Source organism: Bufo gargarizans, chromosome 2, assembly GCF_014858855.1.
Source record: "Bufo gargarizans isolate SCDJY-AF-19 chromosome 2, ASM1485885v1, whole genome shotgun sequence".
NCBI classification, from domain to species: domain Eukaryota; kingdom Metazoa; phylum Chordata; class Amphibia; order Anura; family Bufonidae; genus Bufo; species Bufo gargarizans.
In genome coordinates this window covers 461,083,872-461,106,789 of record NC_058081.1, presented here as the reverse complement: position 1 = coordinate 461,106,789, position 22,918 = coordinate 461,083,872, and the positions used below count along the sequence as shown (strand labels likewise).

Here is a 22,918-nt window from a genome sequence, read left to right as displayed (position 1 = left end):
CAGCTCCTGTCACAGGTTGGGTGCCGGCAATGTGTTTCTGCCGCCAGCTGTAGTTTTATATTAAACGTTAATTATCATTGGCGCAGTGCTCTCCCCAGTATTAAAAACGGTGGTGGCTCAGTGCACCCTAACCCCCGCCCCCTCCACGGTATTAAAAACATTGGCAGTGGCCACAGTCCCCTCACCACCTCTTTGGTGGCAGTGGCAACTTCTGATCAGAGCCCCAGCAGTGTAATTGATAGCAGCCAGGATGCTACTTGAAGCCCTGGCTGCCATAGTCCGCTCCCTGCTGCTGTGTGCACTATGCACAGGGCAGCAGGGAGAGTGTGAAGTCCTGTTCACTCTGATAGAGATCGATCAGGGTGAGGCCTCTTTCACACAACCGTTTTTTCCGTATACGGAAACATTCATTTCAATGGTTCTGCAAAAAAGGAATGTACTCTGTATGCATTCTGTTTTTCCGTTCTGTTGAAAGATAGAACATGTCCTATTGCCTGCAAATCACGTTCCGTGGCTCCATTCAAGTCAATGGGTCCACAAAAAACTGAACACATATGGAAATGCTTCCATAGGTCTTCTCTATCTGTTCTGTTTTTGCTGAACCATCTATTGAAAATGTTATGCCCAGCCCAATTTTTTCGATAATTACTGTATATGCCATACTGAACAACAGATCTGGAAAAAACGGCCTGCAAAACGCTGAAGAAGCCATACGGTCGTGTGAAAGAGACCTGAATAGGACAAGGGAATAAAAGATCCCAGGTTCTAGCCCCTAAGGAGGGAAATGGTTATGAAATGAAAAGTTAAGAGTGAAAAAAAACACACCAAAATATCAAAGGGTTTCTACCACCAGAATTACTGTTATGTAGCTGACTGACACTAGCGATGTGCTGATGTCAGCACTACATAACAGTATGTTTGACATTTCTCCCTGCAGCCGTTTTGGTAAAAAAAAAGCACTTTTATAATATGCTAATGAGCCTCTAGGTCAGGGATCAGCAACCTCCGGCACTCCAGCTGTGGTGAAACTACGACTCCCAGCATGCTTCATTCATTTCTCTGGGAGTTCTGAGAACAGCCATGGACACTACCCCTGAGTGGATAAGCTGCAGGACCCCTTGCCAGGGGTAGTGACCGATGTCCCAAGAAGGGGAAGGGGTTTCTATTAGTTTATTTCTGGTGCAAAAACCAGATGGTACCTTCCGCACCATTATAAATTTAAAGGGACTAAACAAAGCGGTCACATACAGAAAGTTCAGGATGGAATCCATAACATCAATTATTCCCTTGATCAAAGTAGGAGACTTCATGATGTCCATAGACTAAAGACGCGTACTATCACGTCCCCATAAACGAGTCATCTCAAAAATTCCTCAGATTTGCCCTAGTGGACAGTTTAGGAGAAGTAAAACACTTCCAGTTCAGTGTTACCCTTTGGAATCTCATCTGCCCCAAGGGTATTCACGAAGCTCGTAGTCGAAATGATATTCCCCCTGAGAGCAGAAGGAATAAAAATATTCCCATACTTGGATGATTTTCTGGTCCTGGGACCCTCGGAGCGGGAAACAACCAGCATTACCAAAGATCTGATGTGCAGATTTTCAGACTTGGGTTGGGTAATAAACCTGAAAAAAATCGTGTATAAACCCTTCAACCAAAATTAAATTTCTGGGAGTGATCCTGGATTCAGTCTCCCAGGTTACATCCCTCCCTCAAGAGAAAATTAAATCCTTTGTGGACAAAACAAAAAAAATTCCAAAGTCAATCTCGGTGCTCCCTTCGCAGTGCCATGAGCCTCCTGGGTACAATGACTTCCTGTATAAGAGCAGTATCTTGGTCTCAGGCTCACACCAGGGTTGTCCAGTCGTGGATCCTGAGAAATTGGGACAAGAGACAGTGCTCTCTAGAAAAAAGAATCCCCATTCCAAATCTCGTAAGATCAGATTTAAACTGGTGGAAGAAAGAGAAACCTGCTAAAGGGGATACCCTGGGTAAAAAATCCAGAGATACAAATAAACACGGATGCAAGTGGTACAGGATGGGGAGCAAAAATAGTCTCTCTAAATTACCAGGGCACTTGGTCAGGCACCATGACAAAAAAAGATCATCAAACCACAGAACTGAGGGCGATCTGGGAGGTGCTGAAGGTGTCACAAGACAAGGTCTCTGGAAAACGCCTGAAAATATTTTCGGACAATGTAACAGCTGTCGCATACCTGAATCAAGGGGGCACAAGATCAACAAGCTCAAAAGAACTGGCGGAAAAAATATTCTCCTGGGCCGAAAATGTTCTCTCCATCACAGCTATCCATTTAAAGGGTACAGAAAACATACATGCGGTCTTCCTCAGCAGGATGACTATATAGATCCGGGAGAGTGAACCCTAAACTCAGACGTATTCGATCAGATCACCAGAAGATCGGGGGGGTTGAGCTGCGCCAGTGCTGGTTATCCGCCCTGCTGCCTCCCCCACAGAAGAAAAGGAGGACCAGGGCAGCCCATGCTCCCCTGCATCCCGCCAGCACAGGGTCGCCCACCTGCAAGCCCCTCTCCAGCTACTGCCACTTCGATGCCAGTGGCTGAAGGGGTGTCCCAGCTGGATGGACAAGAGGGTGAAGACGTCGAATGGTGAGGTGGCTGTGCAGCCGTTCCGCTCCTCCCCCGTCCCCATTGGGGTCCTGGTTCCTACTGTCTCTGCCTGGCCTTCGTTGTCCCGATTCAGGGGCGGGCCTATCGCCCTGTCGGCTCCCTGGATGTGTGAGCTGAGCGGCGCTCAAGGGGGAGGGTTGCTGCGTACATGCGACCGCAAAGGTCCGCGCTGGGCCTCTCCTTTCGGGCTCTTGTCCTGCACCGTTGTTGCCATTCGCCTCCGCTTGCAGCGGAGGACAAGGGAGACGGACGGGGTATACTATTCGGGCTCGGCGGCATGTGAAACTTGAATCGCGCGTGCGCGAAAAGTTTTCAGCGGGGGGCGGAGCTTCGTTGCCGCTTTCCTGTGCTTCTTAGGATTCAATCAAGGGGCGGACGTTCTTTCTTCCCGCTCCTCACTAGCCCCGCCTCTTCTCGTGCCTGCTTGCTGCTGTGATCAGTCTCACTACAGGACGGATCATTACCTCAGGTTGCCGCTGCCGTTCTTATGCTGTTGCCGCTGCCGTCTGCTCCCACTGTGACCTGGTAGGACTGTTGCCCCTCTCTAGCACTGCAGCCCTCTGGCCTGGACGCTTTTTATTGCTTCCAACCAACATGTCTGACCCCTTAGTGCCTGCGGGACCTTGGTATCATACCTGCACCGCGTGTAAGGCGCCCCTTCCTCAAGGGCAGTCTGATCCGCATTGCTCGGCTTGCAAAGTCCCATTGCAGGGTCCGCCATCTGCTGTGTCACCCCCTGGCCTCTTGGATCCCCCTGACTGGGCTAGATCCCTTTCCCAGGCTGTGGTTAGTCTCACTAGCGTTGTGGGCCGCCTTGCGGATGCGTTGCCATTACCGCAGCCGGATGATTCCCCTGCTGGGCCCTCCGGGTCCGCTGTCTTAGCCGACCCGTCTGAGTCTCTCTGCAGGCGACACCTCCAGAGCCCGTCAACCCCAGAAGCGGCCGAGGGCGGATCACCTGTCATCCTCGGATGCTTCGGTATCCCCCCCAAGGGTGCGCTCTGTCTGGCCCTTCCTCATTACAGGATTTGCCCTCTGAAGGGGAGCTAGTTGATTCCGATTGGGATATGGACTCAGCACTGCCTTCAAAGCTGGCTTCTGCCGTGGGCCATCTTATTAACAATATCCGTGATACCTTTAAGATTCACGATGATCCTCCTGATCCTGAAAAAAAGTTTCTTTTTTTCGCCAAAAACAGGCGTCTGCGGTTTTTCCCCTCCATGCTGACTTCTCGTCAGTGGTTTCTAAGGCCTGGACCCGTCCTGATGCACGTTTTACCCCGCCCAAAAAGTTGGATGTCTGTTATCCATTCCCGGCGGATTGCATTACAAACTGGGCATCACCTCCTAAAGTTGACCCCCCTGTGGCCCGTTTGTCCAAGAGCACGGCTATTCCCGTTGCAGATGGTTCTTCATTACAATCCACTGAGGATCGCCGTATAGAGGCCCTTACAAAAGGTATCTTTGCAGCCTCCGGTTCCGCTCTTAGACCGGTCTTTGCCTCCGCTTGGGCTGGAAAAGCGGTTTCAGAGTGGGCGTCTCAGCTGGATCTGGAGCTTGAATCCGACGTCCCTATTCAAGACCTCCGTGCTCTAGCTCAACTTATCGTTCAGGCCGGTAAATTTGTCTGTGAAGCATCCCTGGATGCGGGGGCTCTCATTGCCCGTTCGTCTGCCCTGGCCGTTTCGGCTAGGAGGGAGCTTTGGTTAAAGGTTTGGTCGGCGGACGCCGCGTCAAAGCGGTCTCTTACTGGCCTTCCCTTCACTGGTTCTCGATTGTTCGGGACCCGCTTGGATGAAATAATCTCCGAAGCCACGGGGGGGAAGAGTACACATCTTCCCCAGTCCAGGACTAGGAGCGCCACTCGTGGTCGTCCCACCTTTTCCCGCTTCAGGTCTTCTCGTAGGGCTCCCGCACCTCGCACCACTTCAGGTCCACCCACTAACCCTGTCCAAGACAGGCGTAAAAAACTTTTTTTCGGACCCAGCCCTCCTGGCGCAAGTCACAACCTGCTCGCCCTCCCGCGACCAAGCAGACCCCTACCTGAAGGTGCGCCCCCACCCACCCGGGTGGGGGGACGTCTCCTCCTGTTCAGGGACTTCTGGCAGGCGCACGTCTCCGACGCCTGGGCCCTCGAGGTTGTGTCTTCCGGGTACAAACTCGAGTTTGCGTCCCTCCCCCCAGTTCGGTTCTTTCGCTCCCGGGTTCCCCAGGATCCCCGAGGGGCGGCCGATTTCTTTACTGCCGTTCACACCCTTCTGGACAAAGGGGTCATCAGGGGGGCACTCGCAGCGCGGCGGCGATGAGGGAGGTGTCTCTAATCCTTCGCTGGGCGGAAGTTCATGTTCCTGCCCTTTCGGCCATTTACATCCCGGGGGTGGACAATTGGGCGGCGGATTTCCTCAGCTGGACAACGCTCGACCCGGGCGAGTGGTCTCTGCACCCCGACGTCTTCGAGTCTTTGTCTCCGTTGGGGTCGACCGGACGTGGATCTCATGGCCTCCAGATTCAACCACAAACTTCCCACCTACGTGGCCAGGGCCAAGGATCCGGACGCTTACGGCGCGGACGCGCTCGTCCTTCCCTGGACGGAGTTTTCGCTCCTCTACGTGTTTCCGCCCCTGTCTCTTCTTCCACGGGTCCTTCGGAAGATCGCGGCGGAGGGCACGCCAGCGATCCTGATAGCCCCGGATTGGCCTCGTCGACCTTGGTACGCCGACCTTATGTTGCTCCTGGCGGACGCTCCCTTGCCTCTGCCTCTAAGAGAAGACCTCCTCTCTCAGGGGCCGATCTTCCACCAGCATTTAAGGTCGCTACGTTTAGCGGCGTGGCTATTGAAACCGCGGTCCTGATGCGGCGGGGGTTTTCTGCTGACGTGGTCCGTACCGTGATTCGTGCGCGTAAACCGGCATCGTCCAGGATTTATTACCGAACCTGGCGGGCCTATTTAACTTTCTGCGAGACCTTGGGGATTCCTCCTCTTCGTTTCTCTCCCCACGATTTTATCCTTTTTGCAGTCTGGTCTGGATTTGGGTTTGGGTCTCAGTACCCTGAAGGGTCAGATCTCGGCGCTTTCAGTCCTTTTTCAGCGCCCTCTGGCTCCGCTCGGTCCTGTTAAGACCTTTCTTCAGGGGGTTGCTCACTGTGCTCCCCCGTATCGCCCTTCCGTTCCTTCTTGGGATCTTAACGTTGTACTGACGGCTCTCCGATCTTCCCCTTTCGAGCCTCTGCGCAAGGTTTCCCCTCGCTTGTTGTCTTGCAAAGTTTTCTTCCTCGTCGCCATCACGTCTCTTCAGCGTGTGTCTGAGTTGGCGGCACTTTCTTGCGTGGAACCCTTCTTGGTTTTTCACCAGGACAAGGTGGTTCTCCGCCCAGTTCCGGATTTTCTTCCGAAGGTGGTGTCCTCCTTTCACCTGAATGAGGATATTGTCCTTCCTTCTCTGTGCCCGTCTTCGTCTCATCCTCGGGAACGGGATCTTCACCGTCTGGATGTTGTTCGGGCTCTGAGGATCTACCTGGATGTAACCAGACCCTTTCGACGCTCGGATTCTGTTTGTGGTTCCGGAGGGTCCGCGCAGGGGGCTGGCGGCGTCTAAGGTGGTTATTGCCCGCTTCCTCAAGATGGCTATCGTTGAGGCTTACCGTGCTAGGGGCAGGGAACCGCCCCCCTTTGGTGTTACCGCTCATTCTACCAGAGCGGTCGGGGCTTCCTGGGCTCAGCGTAATCGTGCTTCGGCTGAACAGTTGTGCAAAGCGGCCACCTGGTCTTCTTTGCACACTTTCACCAAGTTCTACAGGGTGAACACTTATGCATCGGCGGATGCTGCTTTGGGCCGCCTGGTCTTGCAGGCGGCGGTGCCTTAATGCCTATGGTGCTTTCATTCGCCTTGGGTTGTGGTCCCTCCCTATTTGTGGACTGCTTTTGAACGTCCCAAGGTTTCCTGTGTCCCCCAAGGAATTGGGCGAGAAAACGAGATTTTTGTTTAACTTACCAGTAAAATCTCTTTCTCGCTCTTCCTTGGGGGACACAGCACCCACCCATTGTTTTGGTTGCCCTGACGGGTGTTTTTGACTTGTTGGTGTTGCTTTGGTTGCTCCTTGCCTTTTGTTTTTCACTACTTGGGCACATAACTGGAAGTCTCTCTCCCCAGGCTGAGGGTATAGCTGCTGGAGGAGGGGCTTAACAGTCTTTTACTTAGTGTCACGCCTCCTATGGAGATGAGCTATACCAAGGTTTCCTGTGTCCCCCAAGGAAGAGTGAGAGAAATTTTACTGGTAAGTTATACAAAAATCTCGTTTTATCAAACATTACCGAATTAATGTTTCGGCTTCTGCGGACTTAACTTTCGGTCAGAAGGTTCTGCAAGCAGTTGCCCACCCTTAATAATCTGGTAGTTCTCATAGTAGTGCCGTCATGGTGTACGAAATGGAAAAACCGTAATTGGACTTGCCGGTAATTGTTTCCTTGAGTCCACCATGACTTCCCAGATCCCCCCCCTGAGATTTAAGGAGGGGTTGAGTATAATACTCAAAAAAAAAAATCTGGGCTGTCATGGTGGACTCAAGGAAACAGAATTACCGGTAAGTCTAATTGTGGCTTTTCAAAGTGCAAGCCCATTTTAAGAAAATCTAGGTGAGGATGTAACACCAGTGAACTTTAAAAATCGAGTTGCTTAGTTATTTTTATTGATCATGGTGTTTTTTCACTAGCCATATCAGTATTGTCATCTGATGCTAAAATCTTTTCTACAGTTTGCCATTGAGGACAAGGCAACTTTTCTTGTTTGTTTGTGTGCATCCATGTGTCTTGTGCTGTCTTGCTCGATTATAGTCTAACTGCACCCCCCACTATAGCTATAATCTGAACGCTCCACTTCCTTATACCAGAGTGGTCCATAGACAATGTACCGATATAAGGCTACTTTCACACTAGCGTTTCACGGATCCGTTTGAAGGGCATTTCAAACGGATCCGTCTATAAACTGACTAAACGGAGCCAAACGGAAGCCATTCAGACGGATCCGTCTGTATTACGGATCACGTTGGTTTCCGTTTTGTCATCCGTTTAGCAGATCCTTTTTGGAAGGAAAAGCATCTCTAGGTTCCATCTTCATGTATTGAGATCTATAGGGTTGTAATGCTCCTATATTTCTCCAGGGCTATCTTGTTGAAGTTCCAAAGCTGGTCCGACTTTGATAATGGACCACACCTTTCGGACTCTTGTGCACGACTACATGCACTTAAAGATGTATAGTGTTCGTTACAGGGCCATATGTCCCTGATCGTCATTGATCGTGCGTACGGGAGTACAGAGCATCATGATGCTGACCATGTTGTGCCGCAAACTGGGCTATTGTCCCGCTCTTATATGATCTATTAGTGCAAGACTATATCCCCGCGGGCAGCTCAACTTGCACAGGATGATTGTACACTATGATGCTGTGTACTCTCGTGTGCACGATCAATGCCACTATGGGACATATGGCCCGCTCACGGACCATATGTCTCTTGTGGCATACAGTCGTGTGCAAGAGGCCTTAAAGGGGTTTTCTCATCTCATACAATGGGGGCATACCACTTTAAGATATGCCTACATTGTCTTATAGGCGCGGGTCCCACGGCTGGTTCCCTCACATATATTGAGAACAAAGCCAAGAAAGTAGATGCGGTCGCACTGTGCTGCCGCCCTCCATCCATTTCTATAGTTGAGGCAGGGATTAGCGTTTGGCGGTGGACATACCATGGGAAATGTGTCCTACAGCAACAGTGCTCCCCGCTCCGTTCTCAATATAGGTGTAGGTCCTACCAATGTTACCCACACCTATCAGACAATGGGGGCATATTCAAGTGAAATCCCCCCATTGTCTGTGAATACCCCTTTAAAAACTGTATGTCCCTTGCGTGTCCCTTGTGGTAATCACACTAGTTATATTAGCGTCATCGGGAAATCATTAAAGGGCTTCTGTCACCCCACTAAAGTTATTTATTTTTTTTGGGCTAGTGAAATTAGTTATATTGCGATATATGACAATATAATTGTGTTACTTACTTTGATCCAGCAGTTTCTGCAAAAAACTAAGTTTTAATATATGTAAATTCGGTCTCTACCAGCAAGTAGGGCGGCTACTTGCTGGTAGCTGCTGCAGAAATCCGCCCCCTCGACGTGTTGATTGACAGGGCCAGCCGGGATCTCCTCCTCCGGCCAGCCCTGTCGGCATTTCAAAAATCGCGCGCCTGTGTTGATTCGGCGCAGACGCTCTGAGATGAGGAGGCTCGTCTCCTCAGCACTCCCTCAGTGCGCCTGCGCCGATGACGTCTTCTATTTCGGTGATGTCATCGGCGCAGGCGCACTGAGGGAGTTCTGAGGAGACGAGCCTCCTCATCTCAGAGCGCCTGCGCCGAATCAACACAGGCGCGCGATTTTTGAAATGCCGACAGGGCTGGCCGGAGGAGGAGATCCCGGCTGGCCCTGTCAATCAACACGACGAGGGGGCGGATTTCTGCAGCAGCTACCAGCAAGTAGCCGCCCTACTTGCTGGTAGAGACCGAATTTACATATATTAAAACTTCGTTTTTTGCAGAAACTGCTGGATCAAAGTAAGTAACACAATTATATTGTCATATATCGCAATATAACTAATTTCACTAGCCCAAAAAAAAAATATTCACTTTAGTGGGGTGACAGAAGCCCTTTAAACGTTAAAATCACAATTTATTAATGAATTCCTGATGAAGCCGATGGACCGTGACTTCCACAAGGGCTCATATGAAAGGGCACAAGATTGAACAATGAGCAAGCATTTGCTTGTTCATGTTCCAATCATAGGGTCTACGATCAATAAAGAGCCAAAATTTAGCTCATTATTGATAGTCATGATTTCCCATGACCCGTTCTCTACCATGATTTTGAACTCATGCAACTGCTCGGGCGTCATTGAGTCCATCAAACCGATCATGTTTAGCCCATAATGGTAGTTTGGGCTGCTTTGAAACGCCGACTCCGCCCCCTCCCAGCGGCGAATCAAGTCAGCACCAAACTCCATCTGATGTCGGGCAAAACCTTCTAGAGCGTCGGAAACGACCTCTACAAGGTTCGCATAATCGGCTCGACTTGGCCTACCAGATCTCTGCCCGCTCACCAGGGCTCTCAAATTTTGACGGACACCTAAGAGCCTCTGTTGAGCGGAGGGACCTGGTAGGGGACCCAGATTATCCTGAGCCGATGCATGAGGGACAGGAGGGCTGGCGCTGGCGATCTGTTCCGGTTCCGCCTCAGGAGGTTGGTCAGGCTCCCGAGTGCTGCTGGCACTTCTGTAGTAAAAAAAAAGGAAATTTAGGAATTGTTCTTTAAATAAAACATCCATGTTCTATGCTATGTCTACCGTATACCATAGGGGGTTGTCCAAAACAGGGGAGCCAAACGCTCCGCTGTCTCAGACAGCCCCTTACACTCAGACGGAGAGAACAGTTGTCCATCTGACTGTGGGGTGTCCATCTGACTGTGGGGGGCTGGCCAAAACAGGGGAGCCAAATGCTCTGCTGTCTCAGACAGCCCCTTTACAATTTATTTTTGAAACAGTTGTTATAAATATTTACCTTTTTGGTGCCATTGCCTTTCGTAGGAACCCCAGGGCCGCTGTATGGATGTATGTGGCCCCTGAGGTTCCTCCGGAGCCACTCTGGGCCTGACCCTCCTTGTTGTAATCCATCCTGAAGCTGTCCCGGATAGATCGCCAACGTGTTATAACCAGTTTGACTATGGAAAAAAAACAATAAAAACTAAAATCAGCATGATGAAAGGAAAACAACAATATTTTAGTTTATTAAAATGCATATTGTGTTACTTACCATATTTCTCCTGAGCCGCCGCATCTAGATCCCCCCCAGGTCTCAAAAACTGCAGCAGAGATGTCCCTCCAGAGCCGCTGGGTATGCCGATGATCGGCGTGGTGGCGGTCGGAGTGGTCCCATAACGCTGGACGCGCCTCCACCAGTCGGATGAGGAGCAGGTTATCGATGGTCGGAACCCCAAACTCCTCATCTTCCCTGGTGGAGCCTAGGGAACCCTGAAAAAAAGGAAATACAGAATTTTATGTAAATCCTAATACAAAATGCTAATTAAAACTACTAAATTCAATACTTACACGTCTACGACCGCCACGATCATTCCCGCGGACTCTGGAGGCGACTGGGGGATCCTCACTGGCGGCTCTAGGTGCAGATTGCTAATACAAATAATTTTTTTTATACACACACACACACACACACACACACACACACACACACACACACATCTTGACATCTGTACGCAACAGAATACCAGACAAAATGCAGATGACGTTAAAGGAACTTGTAGAGCACTATTTCCTCATATATCAACATTTTTTTTTTTTTTTTTAATACTTACTTTTTAAAATATAGATATGGGCTTCCCCACCGCAGATGTCGTGTTTTTTTTTTTTTCGAACGACCCTAATAAAATGATTAAGAAAATGTATCCGACAGGAGCCATAATCCCCCCAAGTGACATAAGCACCCCGAGAGACAGCAGCCCCGCATAGTGCCAGCAGCCCCCCACAATCCATTCAGAATGCATTGGGGCAGTACGGATCCGTTCGGGGCCGCTTGTGAGAGCCTTTTGAACGGAACTCACAAGCGGAGCCCCGAACGCTAGTGTGAAAGTAGCCTAATCTAATCGCCATCCACTTGGCTGCTTTTTTTTTTTTTTTTTTTTTCTCTGCTCTGGACTTGCAGGAGTGCACGGCATTATCATGATTTATAATGCTATGTGCCTCTGCTTGACCTTATTTCTACAAAATCCTACTGACAGCTTTATGTCACTATAACCAGTATAATGCTGTGCGCTCCTGCAAGTCCAGAGCAGAGGATCACACTCGCACACGGAGCGCGATTCCCGCAATGGACTCGCTCGTGTGAAACAGCCCTTAAACTTGACAGTATAATAGAGAAGACTCCTAAATGGTTTAGGACACTAAGAGTACGCATGCAAGTACTAAATATATATATATATATTTATTTCCATTTCTCTATCCGATATAAATATAGCAGTTATGAGGCGAGGTCTGGGTTATTCTTGCTGACTTTCTCTTCAAATACATAACTATTCCAGTGGGATTTTATTATAGGAAATGAATGGCCTTCAGGCAAGATTTGAAGGACAAATCCAGTCACTGCAAGAAAGCTTGGATGTTTCTAAGGCTGACATGCAATCTCTGACAGAAAAGAATAAGCTTCTAGGTATGTGGTAACTGTATAATTTGGCAAAATGACTGCTGTCACTACACTGAGTACTTACCTTGTGTTATTTAATTTTTCACTGCTGGATTGGATGTACCACAGGGAGCTGACTGGTCAGTATATCCCTTCCACCCAGTATATAACTCATGGTGACCAGAGGGGTGCCGCTGTTCTCGTCTGCACCATCCAACTAATTAGTTCAGTAGAAGCAGGTCGCGACTAACAGCTCCTAAAGCTAAGCTGTGCATATGACTTGTCTTCTAAAGGGTGGACTTAATAAACCCTCTCCAGAGTTACATACAGAAAATGAGAGGTTGCATATTTCTGTAATGGTTTGTCAATGGAATTAAGGTCGTATTCTGCAAAGTAGTCCCTGTTCCTCTTTCTATGGACAGCCACAGTAGGGAAATGTAGGAAGGTGATGCATGTGAATACAGGCAACTATCTTAAAAGTCTTTATCTTTGCTGCAGCTCAGTCAGCAAGATGCCTCTATGCACAATGAATTCTTGAAGAAAGAGCTTGATCAAGCACAAGGTAACATGACAAAAAAATGTAAAGACTATCAACTTTGAATGCTTTTTTAGTATTGGGTATTCTACTTATTTTGGCTGCGTGTGTGTTTATTTATATTTTTTTATATTGACTGCCCTTTGACAGTATGTCTAGCTGGTCCTTATCTCTGCAAGGAGTTCCTGAAGGTCATTGCAGAGAGCAGCTGCACCCTAATAGTCAGACTGTAAGGCTCCCCATAGCAAAGGCATGTACTACTTCTGCCTTCTCCATTGCTGCTTACACAGCGCTCAATGAGTGCCTATGCAGCTGCTCCCTGTTCTGGTGCTAGCGATAATTTGATTAGTTGGGGACCAGGTGTCTGCATGAGATCCTGGGCCTTAGCAGACCTGATTAGCTCTGTAGTGATGCTTTACAGCATTGTGGTACCCCTCTAGGGACTGTATTCCCCTTACAACTGGGGCTAATATGTGAAACCATTGCAGAAGAAATCGGCAAAAAAAATAAGTTAAAGCTCCCCCCACACACAGGTCTTGTATGATCTTATCGGGGGTACACAAAGTTTAAATGGAAAAATACTTCACATGCCCCCGGAGATTACCCATAAATTCCCTATATCAGTGTCATAAGATGATAATGAAAGGCCGACCTCCACTTTAATATAATACAGCAGAAGTCTGGTGTATAAAATTCTTACTAAGGCTAAGTTCTGCAATCTGTGGTAATGCTGATCTTGGGCATTTAATCCCTCAGATGCCATGGTCAGATGTGACCGCAGCAGTGTGCAAAACCTGCTGTGCTTCTGGGTGTGGAACAGCTCACTCACGGAGCAATCTGGGTAGCCATTTGTTGCCTGTTAGACTGTAGTCTGCTGATGCTCCAGGGCCTTTAACAGGTGTTCCAATGTAGGCCTGCAGGTGGCAGCACTACTCTGGAATATACTGTCAGTGGATTTATTTCCCTTAGGCCGAATGCACGCGGCCGAGTGCGGGCCGTGAAACACGGCCGTGTGCATTCGGCCTTATTATACAGACATGCCAATCTAGCGAATGCGTGATGTTAGGTCCTAAAAATAAACTTCTTTGGCATCACTGCAGGATTAAAGGTGTTTTTTTTTTCCGTGGAGTGCGCCTCCGGTTCCTGTTGATCTGCTGCTCCCCTCTTGGTGTCAGAGTGAGTAACCTCTGTGTTCCCCTTACCTGATGGTTTGTTGGAGAAGATAAGGTGAAGAATCATACTTAGGACTGTTGCCGATTTTCCTTGCTCTCTCCCTTTGTTATTGTATATGACCTGCCTCTCTCCTCGTGTTCTCAGCTTCTTCCTCGATTTGTTACGTCTCCTCTTTGATGTTGTGGTGACTAACCTCCCCATGACTGCTGACTCCAACTAACCCTGACTGGAGATTGATAAAGTTGCTGTTGATCCTACTCTGATAGGCTGTTGGTGTTAATATCTTAGGAGAAAAAAAATAAAATAAAAAATGAGGTGCCTATGATTATAAGAAAGTGAACTATAGAGTTTAAAGCATAAGGTGGAGAGGGGGAAAGAAAAAAAAAAAAAAAAAGGAGGAGAAAGAGTATAAAGAAGAGTGGACAAAAAAAAAAAAGGGGGGGGGGAAAGGGGAAAAAAAAAGAAAAAAAAAGAAAAGAAAACAAGAATAAACAAGAAGGGAGTGGAAAAAAAAAAAGAGGGGGATAAGAAAAAGAAAAGAAAAGAAAAAGAAAAAAAAAAAGAGAAAGGAGAGCAAAGAAGAAAGGATATACACTTAAAAGGAGAGAAAGAGGCGGAATAAGGGGGAAGAAGGAAAAAAAGAAAAAAAAAGAGGAAAAAAAAAAACTAAAAAAATAAATAAATAAATAAAAAAAAAAAAAAAAAAAAAAGGAATAAGACATGGGCCCAAAAGCTTTTAGGCGCTCGACTGATCTATCAGGTCAGAAACACGGGTCCAAAACTGCTGAACCAACAAAACTGGACCAGTTCCTGAGGTCTCCTAGGGTCAATACGAGGGGCGGACAAAAGGAATTTTTCGCAAAAAAAAATGATGACTCAGATATAACTGAGTTAGAAACACAAAAAGTCGCTAGATACCCCGAAGAAGAAGACGGTATAATGGGGGAAGTTATCCCTAATGACAATTCTTCTCCGCTAGAAGAAATACTCCTAGCGGTTAAACAGAACGGGGATTTAATACAGGCGGTCACAACCCAACTTGGGTTTATTCAAGTTGATGTGGGACTAATAAAAGATGATTTGTCAAAAATGCGAGACAGTCAACATCCTTGAAAGTTCCGTCACCCTTATACAGAATGAATCCAAAAAAATAAATACGGAAGTCTCCACATTTAAAGCAGAATATAATCTCTTGAAGAAAAAGGTAGTGGACCTTGAGGACAGGTCACGAAGATACAATGTGAGAATAATTGGGATTCCAGAGGGTGTGGAAGAGAAAAATCCAACCCAATTTGTACAGAAATTAATTCTTGAGAACTTTGGGAAAGAGTCATTTTCTCCTCTTTTTATGATTGAAAGAGCTCATCGGGTCCCAGGAGGAAAACCAATTCCAGGGAGACAACCTCGGACATTCCTTGCTAAGTTATTGACTACAGGGGACAGAGATATCCTCCTGAGAAGGGCGAGGGAATCCTCACCGGTTGTATATAACGGGATTAGATTGGCCTTTTTTCCCGATTTTTCGAAAGAAATACAAGAAAAGAGACGCACATTTATGACTGTTAAAAAGAGGCTAAGAGAAAGGGATATTATATATTCTCTTATATTCCCGGCCAAATTGCGGATCGTTTTTGAGGATAAAACCCTTTTTTTGACACCTCAGAAGAAGCCGCGGACTGGCTTGACCGAAATAATCGATAATTCAATTGGGTTATGATCTGGCGGGAATAACTAGTACTATAAGGGGCTTATACCCCTAAATGTAGTTTTCTTTGCTTCCTAATGGGGGTGGCTGAGTGGGGGGGAGTGTGGAGGGTTGGTCATAGGAAAGAAATCTACTACAATATGTGGTGGATTGCCTGTGGGAAGGGGGTGAGGGGGGGGTGGGGGGGGGGTGGGGTTGGGTTGTGGTGCGTCAAAGTAGGTGTGGTTTCCCTTTTTTCAGTTTATTGTTTTTTTTCTTTTTTTTTTCTCTTCTCCCTCTCTCCTGTTTCTCCATTTAACCATTGTTGATGACGATGATTAGAATTTTTGCTTGGAATGTACGTGGTTTGGGGGAAAGAGGTAAGAGACAAGCGGTTTTTGACCTGACTCAGGCCCATCTACCAGCAATAGTATGCCTGTTAGAGACCCACCTTACTGAGGAGACCACTAGAGTGGTCGACAGGGGATGGGCTGCGCACACGTATCATTCTACCCTCTCCAATTACTCGAGAGGTGTTACGGTGTTGATACATAGACTTATTGACTTTGTTTGTGAGGCATCCTCTGTCGACCAACAGGGGAGATTTATTTTTTTATACTGTAGGTTAGGGGGAAAGCTATGTATTTTGGCCTTTGTCTATATCCCACCGCCATTTTCTTTTTCGGTTCTTAATTCTCTTCTATTGAATCGATTCAATCGGATTTACATGCCCCCATCCTGTATTTAGTTTCCTGAGTACCTATATATTTCTTAGTTTTCTTATTAATCGTATCTGCGTCTATTTTGTCTAGTCCTTTACAGATTCTGTCCTGCCACATCATATATTCGTCATTTTTTTGGGTTTTCTCTAGTTGTTCTTTAAGTTTCTCTATTTTCTTATTTAGTTCTTCCAATAATTCCATTCTTCTTTTCACAATTAAATTCATTAAGGCAATAGATTGGGAAAACAGAATCTGTAAAGGACTAGACAAAATAGAGGCAGATACGATTAATAAGAAAACTAAGAAATATATAGGTACTCAGGAAACTAAATACAGGATGGGGGCATGTAAATCCGATAAACCGAATTTACAGGATCATGTGAGTGAAGAGACAGGGTTGGATAGACATACTGACAATGGAGATATACATCATACGATACCAATAAGCAATAGATATGACCTATTGTCAGAACATCATTTTTTAGATCACACCCCTGCACATCACAAGACCCGGATAAGACACAGGGAAGAATCACCGAGTCACCACTACCAACAATCACCTACCCACCATTACAACCTGAGACACAAGAATCCTCCACATCAAATACAGAGGGAGGACAAGGTTTACAACACTCCTCCCCCTCGGAATTATTATGGGAGATCGAACGAGACACAAATATACAACAGCAGAGCCCAACACTACAAAACGTCAGAAGAGGGAAAACTAGGAGGAGCAAAAGAAAGAAATACAAGATACAGGAAACACCGTTAACATTTAATAAAAATGTCCTTGTAAATTTGAGCTCAATTACGCTAACAGAACCACAAGTTTCTCTACTGAGTAAGGGTTTGAAATATGCCCCCACTGTCCAAATAGATAAATTCTCCACATATATAGGGATACAGAAATTTATCAGAAAACTCTGTCTGAAAAAACATTTTATTAAAAATCCGTTAGAAATTGCAAACAGCCAGCCTATAAATCGGTTCCAATATACTACTTTAAGGAACAAGTCAAAAATGTACCCACGCAATGAAATTAGCAGAGAGATGGCTACCTTCCAAAAATGTGTGGAAGGAGATTTAAGAAAGATGAGAAATACGGCCAGGAATAATAATTTAACAACAAGGGAAATTTCGGCGATTAAAGAATTACAGAAAAACAAATCCATCACTATACGTCCAGCAGACAAGGGTGGGGCTACAGTACTATTGGATACAGAGAAATACAATGCGGAATGCTGGAGACAGCTAACGGATTGTAACACCTATCTGAAGCTGACTAAGGACCCATTGACACAATTCAAACAAGAATTGGTTAAATTGTGTGAAGAAGGATTACAAGAGAAGGTCCTTCTCCAAAGAGAATCTGATTTTATATCGGGCACACAAGGAAGGCTACCCGCCTTCTATTGTCTGCCCAAAATCCACAAAAATTTAGAAAACCCCCCGGTCGCCCGATAGTATCAGGCATAGGCTCCATTACTTCAAATTTATCCAGGTATATCGATACTCACCTTCAATTAAGAGTTAAAAAGACCCACTCTTATGTGAAGGATACCACTCATATTATTGAAATTTTGGAACAATTGAAGGTGGAGCCTAGCTGGATTATGGGCACATTGGACATACAGTCCCTGTATACGGTGATTGATCACCAACAGGGACTGGATGCCATATATAGGCAACTGACTACGGATGCAGTTTTACATACCACTCAGATTGATTTTATAGTGAAAGCTATTAAATATATTTTGCAGCACAACTATTTTTATTTTGAGGGAGATTATTATTTGCAGCTGCAGGGCACCGCCATGGGGACCAGGTTTGCCCCCAGCTATGCCAATCTGTTTTTGGCTGATTGGGAGACGACCACCATAGATCCCATGCTGGGGGGAGACCTGGTCCTATGGCGGCGCTATATAGATGATGTCATTTTCATCTGGAAAGAGGATGAGATCAAGCTACAAACTTTTCTGAGGAATCTAAATGAAAATAATAAAGGCCTCATTTTTACTTCAAATATTCAAAACAAAACGGAATACTTAGATCTATTAATTGAAGTATCAGAAAGCAATTATAAATGTAGTACGTTTCAAAAACCCACAGCTACAAATAGTTTTATTCCATTTTCTAGCTGTCACCTCCCAAGGTGGCTGATAAATGTTCCCACCGGACAGTTCAGACGAATTAGACGGAACTGTACGGATGATATAAAATTTGAGGAAGAGGCGATGAAAATGCAATCCTATTTTAAAGACAAACAGTATCCTGTGGGAATAATAGATGAGGCCCTTAATACTGTAAGACAATTGGAGAGAGAAGAATTCTTCAAGGAGAAACAAAAATTACAGTTGGACGATTCATCAATATCGGATATTAGACTGATACCCCCTTTTAATAGTAATTATAAACGGATTCAAAAAATTATCATGTCCAATTGGCCATCCTTATTGGGAGATAAAACAATAGGTCATCTCTTACCCCATGCACCTTAGATTTCTTTCACCAAAGCTCCTAACTTAGGTTTGAAAGTAGCTCCATCAGTCCCAAATAAAGTTCATAAAGATAACACTTTGGGTTCCTTCATGAATATGAAGGGTTTCTATAAGTGTGGAAGGTGCATAGGTTGTAAATATAACAACTTGCCACGAAAGACCCTCGAGATTAGTTCCACCCAAAATAATTACAAATGGAAAATTGACGATTGCATTTCTTGTAACACGATTGGGGTTATCTACTTAATACAATGCCCCTGCAATCGTCAATATATTGGACGTACTAAACGCCCCTTGAAAACAAGGATTAGGGAACACATCTCGAACATAAAAAAAGGGTATGAAAAGCACTCACTGTCTAAACATTACAAAGACATACACAACAGTAACCCAGATAACCTGAAATTTATAGGACTGGAGAAGATTAATCAACATTGGAGGGGTGGAGATTATATCCAGAAGATGTCCAGGCAGATTTATGAATTTGGCTCCCTAATACCATTTGGATTGAATGCCGACATGGAATTGTTCGGATTCCTTTAAATGGCTTGGGCCCCATCCCCGATGGTGGATCCCATGCTTGGCCGTTTATCGGCGCTGGGACCCCCCCTCTGGTTTGGGACCCCAGCCTCATCCTGCTTTTTCCATGTCGACTCAGTTCTATGCTTTACTTATGTTCTTTTACATTGTGCTGCATTTAAAAAAAATTCTACACTAAGTGATATATTAACTAGTGTGTATTTTACAGTATTTTAACATTTTTAACATTCTAACTGGAGATTAAGCATTTTCTATTATCCTAATTGGGGTCTATGTATTGAAAACATGATCTAGAATGTAAACTTGCAAAAAACGCATCTATATATAAAAAACCGCAACAGAAACGCACCAAAACCGCATCATGGCGGAGATTGATTTTGGATACTCCTATTCCGGATTACAACAACCAGAGTTTATGCAGGACCCGAGGTACGCCTATAAAATAGGAGGTTTGAGTTGCAGGAGGTACCACTGAAGAAGGGATTGGAATATCCCGAAACGCGTCTGGGTAACAGACACTCCGCAACTACCTCCGTAATAAGGACTTTTAGCATGGCCATGCTTTAAAAAAGATCTATGAATAACTGTTTCTCCGTGCTGACAATACTGTCCGGGATATCCGAGTAAGCGCTGCTACGAGACGAAAGTCCCGCTCCAAACATCACGAGACTTGAGCGAGTTCAGCGTGGAACCCGTGGAGACAGAGCGGCGGACATATCAGTTTACTCAGCGTCCTCAAGAAACTTCGCCTGAATATAGGAGACCAGATCTCGGACGGCTCCTTCCAGGCAGAGGTAAGACTGCAGCTGAGCTCATTACGGGACTGCATTAATTATAGCCAAGTTTCTCGTGCTTTTTTCCATTGGGGGACACAGACCATGGGTATAGCTTAGAGGTATTAGTAGGAGGGACACTATGCAAATGAAAGAGCTCCTCCTCCTCGGGCTATACCCCCAGACTCCACCAGGAGGAACTCAGTCTTTGCTTAGTGTCTGGTGAAGGAGGTTGACACTCTCTGATTCTACTCCTTTTTGTTATTTTTATTCTAGATGGGGACACAGGTCGGCATGGCGCCTTCCTGGTCCCCCGTGGAGTGCCCGCCGCCGTCTTTGGGACGTTGCCTGGCTGCCTCCATTTCCCCCCAAGAAGATAAGTGGATCCGGGCTCGACCTGTTAGCTCCGGCATCCCACCAGCTGCTGGGACGCCTGCTGCCTACCCTCCTCCAGAGCACTGTTCTCCTGGATTGGAGTCAGAAGTCTGAAGAGGCGCATCCCTGCTGGTCTGGACATCGAGGGAGCATGCTGAGCAGATAAGTGTTGCACAATCCCTCCCCCTCCCTCTGTGTCTATTTGTCTGTGGCTGCCTGGGTGAGCTTGAAGAAGGATCCTGATGGGGCACTTTCTTCATTTCTCGCCCATTTTCCTTGGGGGACACAGACCTTGGGTATAGCTCAGCTCCCTAGGAGGCGTGACACTAAGTAAAACTGTTAAGCCCCTCCTCCATCAGCTATACCCTCAGCCTGGAGATAGAGGCTACCAGTTTTAGCTTAGTGTCCAAGGAGGCAAGACACTCCCTGCTACTGCAGGGCTGTTTTCTCCTTGTTGTAATTTTATTTTATTTTTGTGTTTTCCTAGAGATACCAGAGACGCATTGGGCCTCTCTGCTCTCCCGGGGTGAGCTGCGCCAGTGCCAACTTATCTGCACTGCTGCCTCCCCCACAGAAGCAATAGGAGGATCTGGGCAGCAATGGCTCCCCTACATCCCGCCAGCTAGGGGGTCGCCCGCACGCAAAGCCCCTCTCCCAGCTTCCTGCCACTGCGGTGCCAGTAGCTGAAGGGGCGACCCTGCTGGAAGGAACTGAGGGTGAAGACAGGTGAGATGGCTTTTCCAGCCCATACCCGTCCCTATCGGCAAGCATGTACCCCTCTGGGTAAGGGGGGCACCCGTGGTCGCTCATTCTGAGCGCTCCAGCAGACCCTCCCCAGCTCCCCTCCGTGTATCTCACGCCGTTTTCCCCCATTTTCAGGCTACTCTTCAAGACGGCTGATCTCTCCCTCTCTCCCTCCCGCCGCCGCCCGCTCCGTTCCGAACGGGGGGCGGGGCTTATGCCCGACATGACCATACCGGCATCGGCGGGGCAGGGGACGATGGTGGCAGAAGGTCACCCACCTGGGAATAATCGCCGCACTCTTGGGGCCTGCGGGCCCTTTATTTCATGGCATCCTGCTTCTTCTTAGCCCTGCGAGTTTTTTCGGCAGCAGGGGGCGTGGCTTACGCGCGCGCGCGCCATTTTGGGGGCGGAGTTAGGTTCTCCTTCACAGGAGACATTTCAAGCGCTGGAGGGGGCGGAGCTTGTTCCCCGCGCTTCTGCTGAATTCTTCCCGCGTTTCCTCACTCCTAGACAGGAAGCTGGGACACGTGGGGGACTCTGAGCACCTGGTGTATCGCTCGGCTTCTGTGGGCGCTATCTGCAGGCTCTCTGCTGTTTGCTGCTCCCTGCTGCTGCTGCTGCTGCAGCTGCTGCTGATCCTCTCTACTCCTGACGTTCTTCTGAGGCACTGGTAGGACAGTTAACCCCCTCCTAACCCTCCTGGTCATAGTTGCTATATCCCTTGTGGTCTCTGTATTGGTACGACCACTTTTTCAGCATGTCAGATCCCACGGGTGCCCCCAAACCCTGGTACCATGCCTGTACCGCCTGTAAGGAACTTTTTTCGTGTGGGCAATCTGAGCCGCATTGCCTTGCATGTCAGGCCCCGGTGCAGGGCCCGCTCTCCGCTGCGCCCCCCGGTGCCTCTGAACCCCCTGACTGGGCTAGGTCTCTGTCTCAGGCGGTGGAAAGCCTTACACACGTAGGGCCGTCTCGTGGATAGACCGCCTCTCCCGCAGGCTGCCACAATCCCTGTCGCACCCGCTGGGACTACCGTTTCTGCCGCCCCCACTGATTCCCTGCCTCCCAGCGAATCTTCCAGGGCCCGGCATATTCAGAAACGTTCAAGGGTTGAGCGCACATCTTCTCCAGATGCTTCGCTCTCTCCGCCATGCGTGCGAGCTCAGTCAAGTCTATCCTCTCAAAGGGATACGCTTTCTGAGGGAGAACTGGCGGATTCGGACGTGGACATGGACTCAGAGCTTCCGTCCAAATTGGCGTCCGCGGTGGGGCATCTTATCACTAGCATCCGTGATACCTTTCACATACACGATGACCCCCCCAACTCTGAACAGGCCGGCGTGTCCTTTCTTCGCCCCAGACAGACCTCCAAGGTCTTTCCCATCCACGCAGATTTTTCTTCTGTGGTGTCCAAGGCTTGGACCCGGCCTAACGTCCGCTTTGTTACACCCAAAAAGCTGGACATTTGTTATCCCTTTCCAGCGGATTCTGTGACCACGTGGACGTCCCCGCCTAAGGTTGATCCTCCCGTGGCTCGCCTGTCCAAAAGCACTACTATTCCTGTACAAGACGGATCTTCCCTCCAGTCTGCTGAGGACCGTCGTACGGAATCCCTCTCCAAGGCCATATTTACTGCCTCTGGTTCGGCCCTTAGACCGGTCTTTGCCTCCGCCTGGGCTGGTAAAGCGGTCTCTGAATGGGGTTTGCAACTGGAACGGGAGTTAGGGTCGGACGTCCCTCTACAGGACCTCCGTTCCTTAGCCCAACTAATTGTCCAGGCCGGAAAATTTGTCTGTGAGGCCTCTCTTGATGCGGGTGCCCTCATTGCCCGTTCCTCTGCCCTGGCAGTTTCTGTCAGGAGGGAACTCTGGCTGAAGGTTTGGGCGGCGGACGCCGCTTCCAAACGCTCTTTGGCTGGCCTACCATTCTCGGGTTCCCGCTTGTTCGGAACCCGTCTGGACGAACTTATATCTGAGGCCACGGGTGGGAAGAGTA

The 22,918-nt window shown here is 47.7% G+C and overlaps 1 protein-coding gene across 6 annotated transcripts in view; it reads left to right on the top strand.

The window, feature by feature from the left end:
* Positions 1–12,459, top strand: part of LOC122928315 (hyaluronan mediated motility receptor-like) — a 74,206-nt gene extending 61,747 nt beyond the window's left edge. For all 6 annotated transcript variants that reach the window (XM_044281049.1, XM_044281046.1, XM_044281045.1 and 3 more), the window contains 2 exons: positions 11,795–11,906; positions 12,378–12,459. In XM_044281049.1, the coding sequence (XP_044136984.1) occupies positions 11,795–11,906; positions 12,378–12,409 (144 nt within the window). In that variant the 3' untranslated portion in view covers positions 12,410–12,459. The remainder of the gene's footprint in view (positions 1–11,794; positions 11,907–12,377) is intronic.
* The last annotated feature ends 10,459 nt before the right edge of the window (positions 12,460–22,918 follow it).